This window comes from Scyliorhinus torazame, chromosome 7, assembly GCF_047496885.1.
Source record: "Scyliorhinus torazame isolate Kashiwa2021f chromosome 7, sScyTor2.1, whole genome shotgun sequence".
Lineage (NCBI taxonomy): Eukaryota > Metazoa > Chordata > Chondrichthyes > Carcharhiniformes > Scyliorhinidae > Scyliorhinus > Scyliorhinus torazame.
In genome coordinates, this window is record NC_092713.1 from 305,495,538 (window position 1) to 305,513,227 (window position 17,690).

Below are 17,690 nucleotides of genomic sequence, written 5' to 3' on the forward strand. Positions count from 1 at the left end.
CTACTGATTCTGGCTGGTGCCAGTGTCGAGGTAACAATGCTACGGACGCAGAAAGGCGAGGCTCCATCACTCTTCCGGGGACCATCGTGCTGAGAGAACTGATGATGAAGGTGTCTTGCAAACTGTAAAAGCACCACAGCAGCAGCACCCTATAGGAGAGGAGAGGAAGTACAGTTCATAAAGTTTGTACAAAAACCAAGGCCTGAATTTCCAGGATGACGAGCCCTCACTCCGACAGGCCCTCTTCAATTTTACACTCGATCGAGTGTTGATGGGCTGCAGGTGGGACTTTGTTCAGCAGGGTGGAAATCCTGCCTTGGAGAGCTGTCAGCCTCCAGACATAGCACTGCAGTGGCCACGAGAGGTACTGCAGTACTTCAGGTAGGTACCAGGGGTCTGGGGCAGGAGGATAGAGGATGCATTGGGGGGCGGCGATCACGATGTCAGGGGATAGGGAGAGTTGGAGCTCCCAGCTCCCTGATGGGAGGGTGCTATAAATCTGTGAGCTGTAGAAAGACAAACCAATTGGTTCACTTCCTTCACGTTGTCCCACTTTTACAAATTGGACTTAACCTTGTCCACCAGTCCAAAGATGTGCAGGTTAGGTGGATTGGCCATGATAAATTGCCCTTAGTGTCCAAAATTGCCCTTAGTGTAGGGTGGGGTTACTAGGTTATGGGGATAGGGTGGAGGTGTTGACCTTGGGTAGGGTGCTCTTTCCAAGAGCCGGTGCAGACTCGATGGGCCAAATGGCCTCCTTCTGCACTGTAAATTCTATGATAATCTATGATTAATTTCGGACAAAGGTTCAGCACAACATCCTGGGCCGAAGGGCCTGTTCTGTGCTGTATTTTTCTATGTTTTATCTTCCCACTGAACCTGCTTCCACTACCCTTTCAGGCTACGCATTTCAGATCACAACAACCTACAACATATTAAAAAATTCTCACCTTCTCTCTGCCATTCAACTTAAATCTGTTTCTCCTCAGTTATTTTCCAGTTATTAGAATGTTAATAAAAATCAAGGACATTAGCTACTGAAAGGCAGAAATAATATTTAACAGAAATATTAGAAGGTTCCCTATTCTGAAGTATTAAGATTAGGGTATGGTAGTACAGTTGCTGTGTTACTAAACAAGTAATCTGGACTCCTGGAGTAAATACTGTAGGACACGAGTTCAAATCCCATCACGGCAGCTGGGAAATTTAATAAAATAAATCTGGAATAAAAAAAACTAGCATCAGTGATAGGGACAGTGAAAATACCAGATTGTTGTAAAAAGCCATCTGGTTCACTAATGACGTTTAGAGAAGGCAATCTGCCTTCCTTACCCGGTCTGGCCTACATGTGATTCCAGACCCACAGCAATGTGGCTGACTCACCTTACCTGTGAAATAGCCCAGCACTCAGTTGTCAAGGAGACTCACCAGCACTTTCTCAAGGGGGTGAAGCATGGGCATGAACTGCTAGAGATGCCCAAATTCCGTGAAAAACAGATTAGGGGTTGGTTTAAATTCATGTGATTCAAGACTGTTGCTTTTTTTTTTAACACGAGTGAGTAGTTTGTAGACGAGTGATGTGGTTAGGGTTAAGAAAGTGGTCAAGTGTTCATTTGCAGAATGCTTCATGGAGTATGGATGACATGTAGCAAGAAAAAGCTTTGCCAATTAGGAAGTCTTTGTCACAAAGGAATGATGAATAAGCGCGTGGTCAAAGGCCTCCCAGATAAGAGGGACGCCAACATGACAAGGATCAACAGATTACAAAATAGAAAATAACAAAATGGGAAATAACCATATAATGAATCATAAACGTGACAGGGATGGGTGAATGAAGAGGAGTATAAATCTGCAGAGGGAGGGACATGGCGGGAGAGACAGGGTGAGAGAGGGAGAGACACACAGTCAGAGAGAAAGAGAGAGACTGAGAGAGGGAGGGCGGGCGACGGGGGGAGGGAGGGAGGGAGGGCGGGCGACGGGGGGAGGGAGGGAGGGAGGGACGGCGGGCGACGGGGGGAGGGAGGGAGGGAGGGCGGGCGACGGGGGGAGGGAGGGAGGGAGGGAGGGCGGGCGACGGGGGGAGGGAGGGAGGGAGGGCGGGCGACGGAGGGCGGGCGACGGGGGGAGGGAGGGAGGGAGGGCGGGCGACGGGGGGAGGGAGGGAGGGAGGGCGGGCGACGGGGGGAGGGAGGGAGGGAGGGCGGGCGACGGGGGGAGGGAGGGCGGGCGACGGGGGGAGGGAGGGAGGGAGGGCGGGCGACGGGGGGAGGGAGGGAGGGAGGGCGGGCGACGGGGGGAGGGAGGGAGGGCGACGGGGGGAGGGAGGGAGGGAGGGCGGGCGACGGGGGGAGGGAGGGAGGGAGGGCGGGCGACGGGGGGAGGGAGGGAGGGAGGGAGGGAGGGCGGGCGACGGGGGGAGGGAGGGAGGGAGGGCGGGCGACGGGGGGAGGGAGGGAGGGAGGGCGGGCGACGGGGGGAGGGAGGGAGGGAGGGCGGGCGACGGGGGGAGGGAGGGAGGGAGGGCGGGCGACGGGGGGAGGGAGGGAGGGAGGGCGGGCGACGGGGGGAGGGAGGGAGGGAGGGCGGGCGACGGGGGGAGGGAGGGAGGGAGGGCGGGCGACGGGGGGAGGGAGGGAGGGAGGGCGGGCGACGGGGGGAGGGAGGGAGGGAGGGCGGGCGACGGGGGGAGGGAGGGAGGGAGGGAGGGCGGGCGACGGGGGGAGGGAGGGCGGGCGACGGGGGGAGGGAGGGAGGGAGGGCGGGCGACGGGGGGAGGGAGGGAGGGAGGGCGGGCGACGGGGGGAGGGAGGGAGGGAGGGCGGGCGACGGGGGGAGGGAGGGAGGGAGGGCGGGCGACGGGGGGAGGGAGGGAGGGAGGGCGGGCGACGGGGGGAGGGAGGGAGGGAGGGCGGGCGACGGGGGGAGGGAGGGAGGGCGACGGGGGGAGGGAGGGAGGGAGGGCGGGCGACGGGGGGAGGGAGGGAGGGAGGGCGGGCGACGGGGGGAGGGAGGGAGGGCGGGCGACGGGGGGAGGGAGGGAGGGCGGGCGACGGGGGGAGGGAGGGAGGGAGGGCGGGCGACGGAGGGAGGGAGGGAGGGCGGGCGACGGGGGGAGGGAGGGAGGGCGACGGGGGGAGGGAGGGAGGGCGACGGGGGGAGGGAGGGAGGGCGACGGGGGGAGGGAGGGAGGGCGACGGGGGGAGGGAGGGAGGGCGACGGGGGGAGGGAGGGAGGGCGACGGGGGGAGGGAGGGAGGGCGACGGGGGGAGGGAGGGAGGGAGGGCGGGCGACGGGGGGAGGGAGGGAGGGAGGGCGGGCGACGGGGGGAGGGAGGGAGGGAGGGCGGGCGACGGGGGGAGGGAGGGAGGGAGGGCGGGTGACGGGGGGAGGGAGGGAGGGAGGGCGGGCGACGGGGGGAGGGAGGGAGGGAGGGCGGGCGACGGGGGGAGGGAGGGAGGGAGGGCGGGCGACGGGGGGGAGGGAGGGCGGGCGACGGGGGGAGGGAGGGAGGGAGGGCGGGCGACGGGGGGAGGGAGGGAGGGAGGGCGGGCGACGGGGGGAGGGAGGGAGGGAGGGCGGGCGACGGGGGGAGGGAGGGAGGGAGGGCGGGCGACGGGGGGAGGGGAGGGAGGGAGGGCGGGCGACGGGGGGAGGGAGGGAGGGAGGGAGGGCGGGCGACGGGGGGAGGGAGGGAGGGAGGGCGGGAGGGCGGGCGACGGGGGGAGGGAGGGAGGGAGGGAGGGCGGGCGACGGGGGGAGGGAGGGAGGGAGGGCGGGCGACGGGGGGAGGGAGGGAGGGAGGGCGGGCGACGGGGGGAGGGAGGGAGGGAGGGCGGGCGACGGGGGGAGGGAGGGAGGGAGGGCGGGCGACGGGGGGAGGGAGGGAGGGAGGGCGGGCGACGGGGGGAGGGAGGGAGGGAGGGCGGGCGACGGGGGGAGGGAGGGAGGGAGGGCGGGCGACGGGGGGAGGGAGGGCGGGCGACGGGGGGAGGGAGGGAGGGAGGGCGGGCGACGGGGGGAGGGAGGGAGGGAGGGCGGGCGACGGGGGGAGGGAGGGAGGGAGGGCGGGCGACGGGGGGAGGGAGGGAGGGAGGGCGACGGGGGGAGGGAGGGAGGGAGGGCGGGCGACGGGGGGAGGGAGGGAGGGAGGGCGGGCGACGGGGGGAGGGAGGGAGGGAGGGCGGGCGACGGGGGGAGGGAGGGAGGGAGGGCGGGCGACGGGGGGAGGGAGGGAGGGAGGGCGGGCGACGGGGGGAGGGAGGGAGGGAGGGCGGGCGACGGGGGGAGGGAGGGAGGGCGGGCGACGGGGGGAGGGAGGGAGGGAGGGCGGGCGACGGGGGGAGGGAGGGAGGGAGGGCGGGCGACGGGGGGAGGGAGGGAGGGAGGGCGGGCGACGGGGGGAGGGAGGGAGGGAGGGCGGGCGACGGGGGGAGGGAGGGAGGGAGGGCGGGCGACGGGGGGAGGGAGGGAGGGAGGGCGGGCGACGGGGGGAGGGAGGGAGGGAGGGCGGGCGACGGGGGGAGGGAGGGAGGGAGGGCGGGCGACGGGGGGAGGGAGGGAGGGAGGGCGGGCGACGGGGGGAGGGAGGGAGGGAGGGCGGGCGACGGGGGGAAGGGAGGGAGGGAGGGCGGGCGACGGGGGGAGGGAGGGAAGGGGGGGCGGGCGACGGGGGGAGGGAGGGAGGGAGGGCGGGCGACGGGGGGAGGGAGGGAGGGAGGGCGGGCGACGGGGGGAGGGAGGGCGGGCGACGGGGGGAGGGAGGGAGGGAGGGCGGGCGACGGGGGGAGGGAGGGAGGGAGGGCGGGCGACGGAGGGAGGGAGGGCGGGCGACGGGGGGAGGGAGGGCGGGCGACGGGGGGAGGGAGGGAGGGAGGGCGGGCGACGGGGGGAGGGAGGGAGGGAGGGCGGGCGACGGGGGGAGGGAGGGAGGGAGGGCGGGCGACGGGGGGAGGGAGGGAGGGAGGGCGGGGGGAGGGAGGGAGGGAGGGAGGGAGGGCGGGCGACGGGGGGAGGGAGGGAGGGAGGGCGGGCGACGGGGGGAGGGAGGGAGGGAGGGCGGGCGACGGGGGGAGGGAGGGAGGGAGGGCGGGCGACGGGGGGAGGGAGGGAGGGAGGGCGGGCGACGGGGGGAGGGAGGGAGGGAGGGCGGGCGACGGGGGGAGGGAGGGAGGGAGGGCGGGCGACGGGGGGAGGGAGGGAGGGAGGGCGGGCGACGGGGGGAGGGAGGGAGGGAGGGCGGGCGACGGGGGGAGGGAGGGAGGGAGGGCGGGCGACGGGGGGAGGGAGGGAGGGAGGGCGGGCGACGGGGGGAGGGAGGGAGGGAGGGCGGGCGACGGGGGGAGGGAGGGAGGGCGGGCGACGGGGGGAGGGAGGGAGGGAGGGCGGGCGACGGGGGGAGGGAGGGAGGGAGGGCGGGCGACGGGGGGAGGGAGGGAGGGAGGGCGGGCGACGGGGGGAGGGAGGGAGGGAGGGCGGGCGACGGGGGGAGGGAGGGAGGGAGGGCGGGCGACGGGGGGGAGGGAGGGAGGGAGGGCGGGCGACGGGGGGAGGGAGGGAGGGCGGGCGACGGGGGGAGGGAGGGAGGGAGGGCGGGCGACGGGGGGAGGGAGGGAGGGAGGGCGGGCGACGGGGGGAGGGAGACGGGGGCAGGGAGGGAGGGAGGGCGGGCGACGGGGGGAGGGAGGGCGGGCGACGGGGGGAGGGAGGGAGGGAGGGCGGGCGACGGGGGGAGGGGAGGGAGGGCGGGCGACGGGGGGAGGGAGGGAGGGAGGGCGGGCGACGGGGGGAGGGAGGGAGGGAGGGCGGGCGACGGGGGGAGGGAGGGAGGGCGACGGGGGGAGGGAGGGAGGGAGGGCGACGGGGGGAGGGAGGGAGGGAGGGCGACGGGGGGAGGGAGGGAGGGAGACGGGGGGAGGGAGGGAGGGAGGGCGACGGGGGGAGGGAGGGAGGGCGACGGGGGGAGGGAGGGAGGGAGGGCGACGGGGGGAGGGAGGGAGGGAGGGCGACGGGGGGAGGGAGGGAGGGAGGGCGACGGGGCGAGGGAGGGAGGGAGGGCGACGGGGCGAGGGAGGGAGGGAGGGCGACGGGGGGAGGGAGGGAGGGAGGGCGACGGGGGGAGGGAGGGAGGGAGGGCGACGGGGGGAGGGAGGGAGGGAGGGCGACGGGGGGAGGGAGGGAGGGAGGGCGACGGGGGGAGGTAGGGAGGGAGGGCGACGGGGGGAGGGAGGGAGGGAGGGCGACGGGGGGAGGGAGGGAGGGAGGGCGACGGGGGGAGGGAGGGAGGGAGGGCGACGGGGGGAGGGAGGGAGGGCGACGGGGGGAGGGAGGGAGGGCGACGGGGGGAGGGAGGGAGGGAGGGAGGGCGACGGGGGGAGGGAGGGAGGGAGACGGGGGGAGGGAGGGAGGGAGGGAGGGAGGGCGACGGGGGGAGGGAGGGAGGGAGGGCGACGGGGGGAGGGAGGGAGGGAGGGCGACGGGGGGAGGGAGGGAGGGAGGGCGACGGGGGGAGGGAGGGAGGGAGGGCGACGGGGGGAGGGAGGGAGGGAGGGCGACGGGGGGAGGGAGGGAGGGCGGGCGACGGGGGGAGGGAGGGAGGGCGGGCGACGGGGGGAGGGCGGGCGACGGGGGGAGGGAGGGAGGGAGGGCGACGGGGGGAGGGAGGGCGACGGGGGGAGGGAGGGAGGGAGGGCGACGGGGGGAGGGAGGGAGGGAGGGCGACGGGGGGAGGGAGGGAGGGAGGGCGACGGGGGGAGGGAGGGAGGGAGGGCGACGGGGGGAGGGAGGGAGGGAGGGCGACGGGGGGAGGGAGGGAGGGAGGGCGACGGGGGGAGGGAGGGAGGGAGGGCGACGGGGGGAGGGAGGGAGGGAGGGTGACGGGGGGAGGGAGGGAGGGAGGGAGGGCGACGGGGGGAGGGAGGGCGACGGGGGGAGGGAGGGAGGGAGGGCGACGGGGGGAGGGAGGGAGGGAGGGCGACGGGGGGAGGGAGGGAGGGAGGGCGACGGGGGGAGGGAGGGAGGGAGGGCGACGGGGGGAGGGAGGGAGGGAGGGCGACGGGGGGAGGGAGGGAGGGAGGGCGACGGGGGGAGGGAGGGAGGGAGGGCGACGGGGGGAGGGAGGGAGGGAGGGCGACGGGGGGAGGGAGGGAGGGAGGGCGACGGGGGGAGGGAGGGAGGGAGGGCGACGGGGGGAGGGAGGGAGGGAGGGCGACGGGGGGAGGGAGGGAGGGAGGGCGACGGGGGGAGGGAGGGAGGGAGGGCGACGGGGGGAGGGAGGGAGGGAGGGAGGGCGACGGGGGGAGGGAGGGAGGGAGGGCGACGGGGGGAGGGAGGGAGGGAGGGCGACGGGGGGAGGGAGGGAGGGAGGGCGACGGGGGGAGGGAGGGAGGGAGGGCGACGGGGGGAGGGAGGGCGACGGGGGGAGGGAGGGAGGGAGGGCGACGGGGGGAGGGAGGGAGGGCGACGGGGGGAGGGAGGGCGACGGGGGGAGGGAGGGAGGGATGGCGACGGGGGGGAGGGAGGGAGGGAGGGCGACGGGGGGAGGGAGGGCGACGGGGGGAGGGAGGGCGACGGGGGGAGGGAGGGCGACGGGGGGAGGGAGGGCGACGGGGGGAGGGAGGGAGGGAGGGCGACGGGGGGAGGGAGGGAGGGAGGGCGACGGGGGGAGGGAGGGAGGGAGGGCGACGGGGGGAGGGAGGGCGACGGGGGGAGGGAGGGAGGGAGGGCGACGGGGGGAGGGAGGGAGGGCGACAGGGGGAGGGAGGGAGGGCGACGGGGGGAGGGAGGGAGGGCGACGGGGGGAGGGAGGGAGGGAGGGAGGGCGACGGGGGGAGGGAGGGAGGGCGACGGGGGGAGGGAGGGAGGGAGGGCGACGGGGGGAGGGAGGGAGGGAGGGCGACGGGGGGAGGGAGGGAGGGAGGGCGACGGGGGGAGGGAGGGCGACGGGGGGAGGGAGGGAGGGAGGGTGACGGGGGGAGGGAGGGCGATGGGGGGAGGGAGGGAGGGAGGGCGACGGGGGGAGGGAGGGAGGGCGACGGGGGGAGGGAGGGAGGGAGGGCGACGGGGGGAGGGAGGGAGGGAGGGCGACGGGGGGAGGGAGGGAGGGAGGGCGACGGGGGGAGGGAGGGAGGGAGGGCGACGGGGGGAGGGAGGGAGGGAGGGCGACGGGGGGAGGGAGGGAGGGAGGGCGACGGGGGGAGGGAGGGAGGGAGGGCGACGGGGGGAGGGAGGGAGGGAGGGCGACGGGGGGAGGGAGGGCGACGGGGGGAGGGAGGGAGGGAGGGCGACGGGGGGAGGGAGGGAGACGGGGGGAGGGAGGGCGACGGGGGGAGGGAGGGAGGGAGGGCGACGGGGGGAGGGAGGGCGACGGGGGGAGGGAGGGCGACGGGGGGAGGGAGGGAGGGAGGGATGGCGACGGGGGGGGAGGGAGGGAGGGAGGGCGACGGGGGGGAGGGAGGGAGGGAGGGCGACGGGGGGAGGGAGGGAGGGAGGGCGACGGGGGGAGGGAGGGAGGGAGGGCGACGGGGGGAGGGAGGGCGACGGGGGGAGGGAGGGAGGGAGGGCGACGGGGGGAGGGAGGGAGGGAGGGCGACGGGGGGAGGGAGGGAGGGCGACGGGGGGAGGGAGGGAGGGCGACGGGGGGAGGGAGGGAGGGCGACGGGGGGAGGGAGGGAGGGAGGGAGGGCGACGGGGGGAGGGAGGGAGGGAGGGCGACGGGGGGAGGGAGGGAGGGAGGGAGGGCGACGGGGGGAGGGAGGGAGGGAGGGAGGGCGACGGGGGGAGGGAGGGAGGGCGACGGGGGGAGGGAGGGAGGGAGGGAGGGAGGGCGACGGGGGGAGGGAGGGAGGGAGGGAGGGCGACGGGGGGAGGGAGGGAGGGCGACGGGGGGAGGGAGGGAGGGAGGGCGACGGGGGGAGGGAGGGAGGGCGACGGGGGGAGGGAGGGAGGGCGACGGGGGGAGGGAGGGAGGGAGGGCGACGGGGGGAGGGAGGGAGGGAGGGCGACGGGGGGAGGGAGGGAGGGAGGGCGACGGGGGGAGGGAGGGAGGGAGGGCGACGGGGGGAGGGAGGGAGGGAGGGCGACGGGGGGAGGGAGGGAGGGAGGGCGACGGGGGGAGGGAGGGAGGGAGGGCGACGGGGGGAGGGAGGGAGGGAGGGCGACGGGGGGAGGGACGGAGGGAGGGCGACGGGGGGAGGGAGGGAGGGCGACGGGGGGAGGGAGGGAGGGAGGGCGACGGGGGGAGGGAGGGATGGAGGGCGACGGGGGGAGGGAGGGAGGGAGGGCGACGGGGGGAGGGAGGGAGGGAGGGCGACGGGGGGAGGGAGGGAGGGCGGGCGACGGGGGGAGGGAGGGAGGGAGGGCGACGGGGGGAGGGAGGGAGGGAGGGCGACGGGGGGAGGGAGGGAGGGAGGGCGACGGGGGGAGGGAGGGAGGGAGGGCGACGGGGGGAGGGAGGGCGACGGGGGGGAGGGAGGGAGGGAGGGCGACGGGGGGAGGGAGGGAGGGAGGGCGACGGGGGGAGGGAGGGAGGGAGGGCGACGGGGGGAGGGAGGGCGACGGGGGGAGGGAGGGAGGGAGGGCGACGGGGGGAGGGAGGGAGGGAGGGCGACGGGGGGAGGGAGGGCGACGGGGGGAGGGAGGGAGGAAGGGCGACGGGGGGAGGGAGGGAGACGGGGGGAGGGAGGGCGACGGGGGGAGGGAGGGCGACGGGGGGAGGGAGGGAGGGAGGGCGACGGGGTGAGGGAGGGAGGGAGGGCGACGGGGGGAGGGAGGGAGGGAGGGCGACGGGGGGAGGGAGGGCGACGGGGGGAGGGAGGGCGACGGGGGGAGGGAGGGCGACGGGGGGAGGGAGGGCGACGGGGGGAGGGAGGGCGACGGGGGGAGGGAGGGCGACGGGGGGAGGGAGGGCGACGGGGGGAGGGAGGGCGACGGGGGGAGGGAGGGCGACGGGGGGAGGGAGGGCGACGGGGGGAGGGAGGGCGACGGGGGGAGGGAGGGAGACGGGGGGAGGGAGGGAGGGAGGGCGACGGGGGGAGGGAGGGAGGGAGGGCGACGGGGGGAGGGAGGGAGGGAGGGCGACGGGGGGAGGGAGGGAGGGAGGGCGACGGGGGGAGGGAGGGAGGGAGGGCGACGGGGGGAGGGAGGGAGGGAGGGCGACGGGGGGAGGGAGGGAGGGCGACGGGGGGAGGGAGGGAGGGAGGGCGACGGGGGGAGGGAGGGAGGGAGGGCGACGGGGGGAGGGAGGGAGGGAGGGCGACGGGGGGAGGGAGGGCGACGGGGGGAGGGAGGGAGGGAGGGCGACGGGGGGAGGGAGGGAGGGAGGGCGACGGGGGGAGGGAGGGAGACGGGGGGAGGGAGGGAGGGAGGGCGACGGGGGGAGGGAGGGAGGGCGGGCGACGGGGGGAGGGAGGGAGGGCGGGCGACGGGGGGAGGGAGGGAGGGCGGGCGACGGGGGGAGGGAGGGAGGGCGGGCGACGGGGGGAGGGAGGGAGGGAGGGCGACGGGGGGAGGGAGGGAGGGCGACGGGGGGAGGGAGGGAGGGCGACGGGGGGAGGGAGGGAGGGCGACGGGGGGAGGGAGGGAGGGCGACGGGGGGAGGGAGGGAGGGCGACGGGGGGAGGGAGGGAGGGCGACGGGGGGAGGGAGGGAGGGCGACGGGGGGAGGGAGGGAGGGCGACGGGGGGAGGGAGGGAGGGCGACGGGGGGAGGGAGGGAGGGCGACGGGGGGAGGGAGGGAGGGCGACGGGGGGAGGGAGGGAGGGCGACGGGGGGAGGGAGGGAGGGCGACGGGGGGAGGGAGGGAGGGCGAGAGGGCGACGGGGGGAGGGAGGGAGCGCGACGGGGGGAGGGAGGGAGGGCGACGGGGGGAGGGAGGGAGGGCGACGGGGGGAGGGAGGGAGGGCGACGGGGGGAGGGAGGGAGGGCGACGGGGGGAGGGAGGGAGGGCGACGGGGGGAGGGAGGGAGGGCGACGGGGGGAGGGAGGGAGGGCGACGGGGGGAGGGAGGGAGGGCGACGGGGGGAGGGCGACAGGGAGGGCGACGGGGGGAGGGAGGGAGGGCGACAGGGAGGGCGACGGGGGGAGGGAGGGAGGGAGGGCGACGGGGGGAGGGAGGGAGGGAGGGCGACGGGGGGAGGGAGGGAGGGAGGGCGACGGGGGGAGGGAGGGCGACGGGGGGAGGGAGGGAGGGAGGGCGACGGGGGGAGGGAGGGCGGGAGGGCGACGGGGGAGGGAGGGAGGGAGGGCGACGGGGGAGGGAGGGAGGGAGGGCGACCGGGGGAGGGAGGGAGGGAGGGCGACGGGGGGAGGGAGGGCGACGGGGGGAGGGAGGGAGGGCGACGGGGGGAGGGAGGGAGGGAGGGCGACGGGGGGAGGGAGGGAGGGAGGGCGACGGGGGGAGGGAGGGAGACGGGGGGAGGGAGGGAGGGAGGGCGACGGGGGGAGGGAGGGAGGGAGGGCGACGGGGGGAGGGAGGGAGGGAGGGCGACGGGGGGAGGGAGGGAGGGAGACGGGGGGAGGGAGGGAGGGCGACGGGGGGAGGGAGGGAGGGCGACGGGGGGAGGGAGGGAGGGAGGGCGACGGGGGGAGGGAGGGAGGGAGGGCGACGGGGGGAGGGAGGGCGACGGGGGGAGGGAGGGAGGGAGGGCGACGGGGGGAGGGAGGGAGGGAGGGCGACGGGGGGAGGGAGGGAGGGAGGGCGACGGGGGGAGGGAGGGAGGGCGACGGGGGGAGGGAGGGAGGGAGGGCGACGGGGGGAAGGAGGGAGACGGGGGGAGGGAGGGAGACGGGGGGAGGGAGGGAGACGGGGGGAGGGAGGGAGACGGGGGGAGGGAGGGAGACGGGGGGAGGGAGGGAGGGAGGGCGACGGGGGGAGGGAGGGCGACGGGGGGAGGGAGGGAGGGAGGGCGACGGGGGGAGGGAGGGCGACGGGGGGAGGGAGGACGACGGGGGGAGGGAGGGAGGGAGGGAGGGCGACGGGGGGAGGGAGGGAGGGAGGGAGGGCGACGGGGGGAGGGAGGGCGACGGGGGGAGGGAGGGAGGGAGGGCGACGGGGGGAGGGAGGGAGGGAGGGCGACGGGGGGAGGGAGGGAGGGAGGGCGACGGGGGGAGGGAGGGAGGGAGGGCGACGGGGGGAGGGAGGGAGGGAGGGCGACAGGGCGACGGGGGGAGGGAGGGAGGGAGGGCGACGGGGGGAGGGAGGGAGGGAGGGCGACGGGGGGAGGGAGGGAGGGAGGGCGACGGGGGGAGGGAGGGAGGGCGACGGGGGGAGGGAGGGAGGGCGACGGGGGGAGGGAGGGAGGGCGACGGGGGGAGGGAGGGAGGGCGACGGGGGGAGGGAGGGAGGGCGACGGGGGGAGGGAGGGAGGGCGACGGGGGGAGGGAGGGAGGGCGACGGGGGGAGGGAGGGAGGGCGACGGGGGGAGGGAGGGAGGGCGACGGGGGGAGGGAGGGAGGGCGACGGGGGGAGGGAGGGAGGGCGACGGGGGGAGGGCGACGGGGGGAGGGAGGGAGGGCGACGGGGGGAGGGAGGGAGGGCGACGGGGGAGGGAGGGAGGGCGACGGGGGGAGGGAGGGCGACGGGGGGAGGGAGGGAGACGGGGGGAGGGAGGGAGGGAGGGCGACGGGGGGAGGGAGGGAGGGCGACGGGGGGAGGGAGGGAGGGCGACGGGGGGAGGGAGGGAGGGCGACGGGGGGAGGGAGGGAGGGCGACGGGGGGAGGGAGGGAGGGCGACGGGGGGAGGGAGGGAGGGCGACGGGGGGAGGGAGGGAGGGCGACGGGGGGAGGGAGGGAGGGCGACGGGGGGAGGGAGGGAGGGCGACGGGGGGAGGGAGGGAGGGCGACACACAGAGGGAGGGAGGGCGACACACAGAGGGAGGGAGGGCGACACACAGAGGGAGGGAGGGCGACACACAGAGGGAGGGAGGGCGACACACAGAGGGAGGGAGGGCGACACACAGAGGGAGGGAGGGCGACACACAGAGGGAGGGAGGGCGACACACAGAGGGAGGGAGGGCGACACACAGAGGGAGGGAGGGCGACACACAGAGGGAGGGAGGGCGACACACAGAGGGAGGGAGGGCGACACACAGAGGGAGGGAGGGCGACACACAGAGGGAGGGAGGGCGACACACAGAGGGAGGGAGGGCGACACACAGAGGGAGGGAGGGCGACACACAGAGGGAGGGAGGGCGACACACAGAGGGAGGGAGGGCGACACACAGAGGGAGGGAGGGCGACACACAGAGGGAGGGAGGGCGACACACAGAGGGAGGGAGGGCGACACACAGAGGGAGGGAGGGCGACACACAGAGGGAGGGAGGGCGACACACAGAGGGAGGGAGGGCGACACACAGAGGGAGGGAGGGCGACACACAGAGGGAGGGAGGGCGACACACAGAGGGAGGGAGGGCGACAGACAGAGGGAGGGAGGGCGACACACAGAGGGAGGGAGGGCGACACACAGAGGGAGGGAGGGCGACACACAGAGGGAGGGAGGGCGACACACAGAGGGAGGGAGGGCGACACACAGAGGGAGGGAGGGCGACACACAGAGGGAGGGAGGGCGACACACAGAGGGAGGGAGGGCGACACACAGAGGGAGGGAGGGCGACACACAGAGGGAGGGAGGGCGACACACAGAGGGAGGGAGGGCGACACACAGAGGGAGGGAGGGCGACACACAGAGGGAGGGAGGGCGACACACAGAGGGAGGGAGGGCGACACACAGAGGGAGGGAGGGCGACACACAGAGGGAGGGAGGGCGACACACAGAGGGAGGGAGGGCGACACACAGAGGGAGGGAGGGCGACACACAGAGGGAGGGAGGGCGACACACAGAGGGAGGGAGGGCGACACACAGAGGGAGGGAGGGCGACACACAGAGGGAGGGAGGGCGACACACAGAGGGAGGGAGGGCGACACACAGAGGGAGGGAGGGCGACACACAGAGGGAGGGAGGGCGACACACAGAGGGAGGGAGGGCGACACACAGAGGGAGGGAGGGCGACACACAGAGGGAGGGAGGGCGACACACAGAGGGAGGGAGGGCGACACACAGAGGGAGGGAGGGCGACACACAGAGGGAGGGAGGGCGACACACAGAGGGAGGGAGGGCGACACACAGAGGGAGGGAGGGCGACACACAGAGGGAGGGAGGGCGACACACAGAGGGAGGGAGGGCGACACACAGAGGGAGGGAGGGCGACACACAGAGGGAGGGAGGGCGACACACAGAGGGAGGGAGGGCGACACACAGAGGGAGGGAGGGCGACACACAGAGGGAGGGAGGGCGAGACACACAGAGGGAGGGAGAGACACACAGAGGGAGGGAGAGACACACAGAGGGAGGGAGAGACACACAGAGGGAGGGAGAGACACACAGAGGGAGGGAGAGACACACAGAGGGAGGGAGAGACACACAGAGGGAGGGAGAGACACACAGAGGGAGGGAGAGACACACAGAGGGAGGGAGAGACACACAGAGGGAGGGAGAGACACACAGAGGGAGGGAGAGTTACACAGATGGAGGGAGAGACACACAGAGGGAGGGAGAGACACACAGAGGGAGGGAGAGACACACAGAGGGAGGGAGAGACACACAGAGTGGAAGAGCCATGGAGAGGAAGAGACAGAGAGACAGAGTGAGAGAAACATGTACAAACTAACAGAGAAAGAGACAAAGAAACTCAAACAAAGGGAGAAACACAGAAGACAAAATAAACAGTTTGCAATGCTAACATACTCCATCCAGAGTGAAAGTGCGTGATATTGTTTTCTCTGTGAATATTGATAAGACATTGAGCGGATCAAAACTTGGGTCGAACGGAGTTAAGCTGATTGTAACCAAGACTGGTCTTGAGTCTAAGAACCATCCACAATATTATGCAGTCCCTACTCTTACCCAGCCGACAGCATCCAGTCCTGAAAACCGAGGTAGCTGCTTTGAATAAAACCGAGCACTCTGCTGCTTTTCTCTCTTCCTCTTCTCTCCTCCGTCTCCATTCTGAGAATCTGCCGAGCTGAGAGTTCACACACAAGAGAACAAAAGCTTTACGGTCAGGATGGTGATACATGGAACATTCAGCCCAATTAGTCTGCACTGATGTTCATAATCCACGGGTCGCGTCCCGGTTTCATCGGTCTCATCCCATACTCCCAGCAGATTTTCTTTCCCCTTTTCTCTCATGTACTCATCTAGTTTCCTTTAGAAATAGCCCAACTGTTACCGTTTCCTGTGGTAACGAGTTCCACGTTTTTAACCACTCACTGAGTCAGGAAATCCCTCCTTAAGAACATTGAACACGAGGCCACTTGAGCCCCTTGAGCCTGCTGTCCCATTCAATGGTTTACGTGATCTTGGCCTCAATGCCATTTTCCTGCCTGGTCCCCATAACCCTCAACTTCCCTTTGCTTCAAGAATCTATCCCTCTCAGCCCCGAATTTATTCAATGAACCCACAGCTCCCTGGGATAGAGAATTTCCAGGATTCGCGAGCCCGAGTGAAGAAATGCTTTCTCGTCTCAGTCTTCGATGGGTGGCGCCTTATTCTGAAATTATGCCCCCCCCCCCAGTTCTGCATCCCTCCACGAGGGGCAACAGTCTCCCAGCATCCACCCTATCGAACCCCCTCAGCACCATGTTTCAGTAAAATCGCCTCTCATTCTCTAACCCTAACTCCAATCAGCTCAGGCCCAACCTGCTCAGCCTTTCCTCATCAGACACATCCCCTTCACCCCAGGAAGCAGCCCGGTGAACCTTCTCTGAACTGCTTCCAAAGCAGTACATCTGGCGCGTGGCTCTGCATAGTTTGTGACGTACCTACCTGTACGCTCTTTATTTTCCTATTGGATTTACTAATGACTATCTATGGCCCCTGGCTATGGACTCTTCAATAAGTGGAAACATTTGAATTTGTTTATTATCACTTGTACCGAGGTACAGTGAAAAGTATTTTTCTGCGAGCAGCTCAAACAGATCATTTAGTACATGAAAAGAAAAGGAAAAGAAAAGGAAATAAAAAGAAAATACATAAAAGGGCAACACAAGGTCCACAATGTAAATACATAGACAGCGGTATCGGATGAAGCATACAGGAGCGTAGCATTAATCAGGTCAGTCCATAAGAGGGTCGTTTAGGAGTCTGGTAACAGCGGGGAAGAAGCTGCTTTTGAATCTGTTTGTGCGTGTTCTCAGCCTTTTGTATCTCCTGCCCGATGGAAGAAGTTGGAAGAGTGAGTAAGCCGGGTGGGAGGCGTCTTTGATTATGCTGCCCGCTTTCCCCAGGCAGTGGGAGGTACCAACTATTTCTTGTTTTAAAGACCGATGAGATCACACTATACAGGCTTACACAGTTTTAACAGCACATAGGCAGGCCATTCGGCCCAACCTGGTACTGTAACAGGAGTAGATTAATAGACTGAGCACTTGTCCTGATCGCACCTCGATGTGGTCAACTCTTGGAAGTCAAAGCTTTTGCAAAATGGCCCAGGAAGGCTTTTTGCTACATTGGAGGAACTCTTCCTCAAAAGGCAGTGGAAGCAGAGTCTTTAAATGTTTACTAAGGCTGACCCAGTTAGATTTTGGATTAACAAGGGGGGGGTGAAAGGTTTTCGGGGGTCGGTAGGGATGTGGGGTCGAGGTTACAATCATATCCGCCACAATCTTATTGAATGGCGGAGCAGGCTCAAGGGGTCGAGTGGCCTAATCCTGCTCCTAATTCACACATTTGTCTGTCGCTGTGACTGTTTTAAAGGAGAAAAGTGTAAGGACAACTCTAAAATACAATGCCCCACCCAAAAAAAAACATCCTCCTTGACTGGTAACCACTACTGCTTTAGTGAAGACCGCCTCACATACGATTTGGATGTTTGGAAATCTAGCATCATGGTGATAACTAGGGAAGCAAAGCAATCAATGATCAAAAGTAATCGCGCACTCTCTAATTTCTCATTTACCGTTTTACTGGCCAATGCACAGAAAGAACAAAGTTCACTTGCACTTGCTGACTATGCTGAGTGTCTTTTAATCATTTGCTAATTTAATTGTCAAGAAGTGAAATTCATACAACAATGATCGAAGAGGAGGACATTCAGCCCATCGTGCTGCACAATCAGCCAAATCTGCATTCCGAGTTAACCACATGGGGCTGTGTGTGTCTCCAATCTCGCTGTAATTTGGTTAACTCTTAATTGCCCTCCAAAGTGGCCTAGCAAGCCCCTCAATTGTATCAACCTGCTACCGGTGGTTCAAGCGGAAGGCTCACAACCACCTTCTCAAGGCAAGTAGGGACAGGCAAGAAATGCTGGCCTTGCTACGCTATGTTAACGGCTGGTGTATTGGGACGACACTCCTGTGGACTTACTTAGAAAATGACAGTCTTCTCCACGCAGTGGATTAATGACTTACCTGTTTTCGAAGGGAGGGCGGGTGTAAACCAGAGGGGAGGGCTTTGAACCGTCGTCTTCGGCACAGTGAGTGGGAGGCAGACGCAACGATGGTGAAGGGCCAGTGACAGACCAGCGGTGAAACACTGTGTGGAGGAAGAAAGAACTGGTGAATGAAACAGGAAAACCACTTGGTGTAACGCAAAGGTTCATGAAAGGGGTCCCTTCATCACTTAAATAAAAAGGAATCATCCGTTTCAGCTCTCCTTCCCTGTCTAAAGTGAGAGTTGAAAAGAGAGACTTATGTTATA

At 70.0% G+C, this 17,690-nt stretch overlaps 1 protein-coding gene across 1 annotated transcript in view; it reads right to left on the minus strand.

The window, feature by feature from the left end:
- The window catches only part of LOC140427150 (DAP3-binding cell death enhancer 1-like), a 48,868-nt gene that overhangs the window by 14,916 nt on the left and 16,262 nt on the right, over nt 1–17,690 (minus strand). The window contains exons 2-4 of the mRNA XM_072512699.1: nt 17,402–17,525; nt 14,898–15,015; nt 5–149 (exon numbers count right to left, since the gene is read on the minus strand). Of these exons, the coding sequence (XP_072368800.1) occupies nt 5–149; nt 14,898–15,015; nt 17,402–17,525 (387 nt within the window). The remainder of the gene's footprint in view (nt 1–4; nt 150–14,897; nt 15,016–17,401; nt 17,526–17,690) is intronic.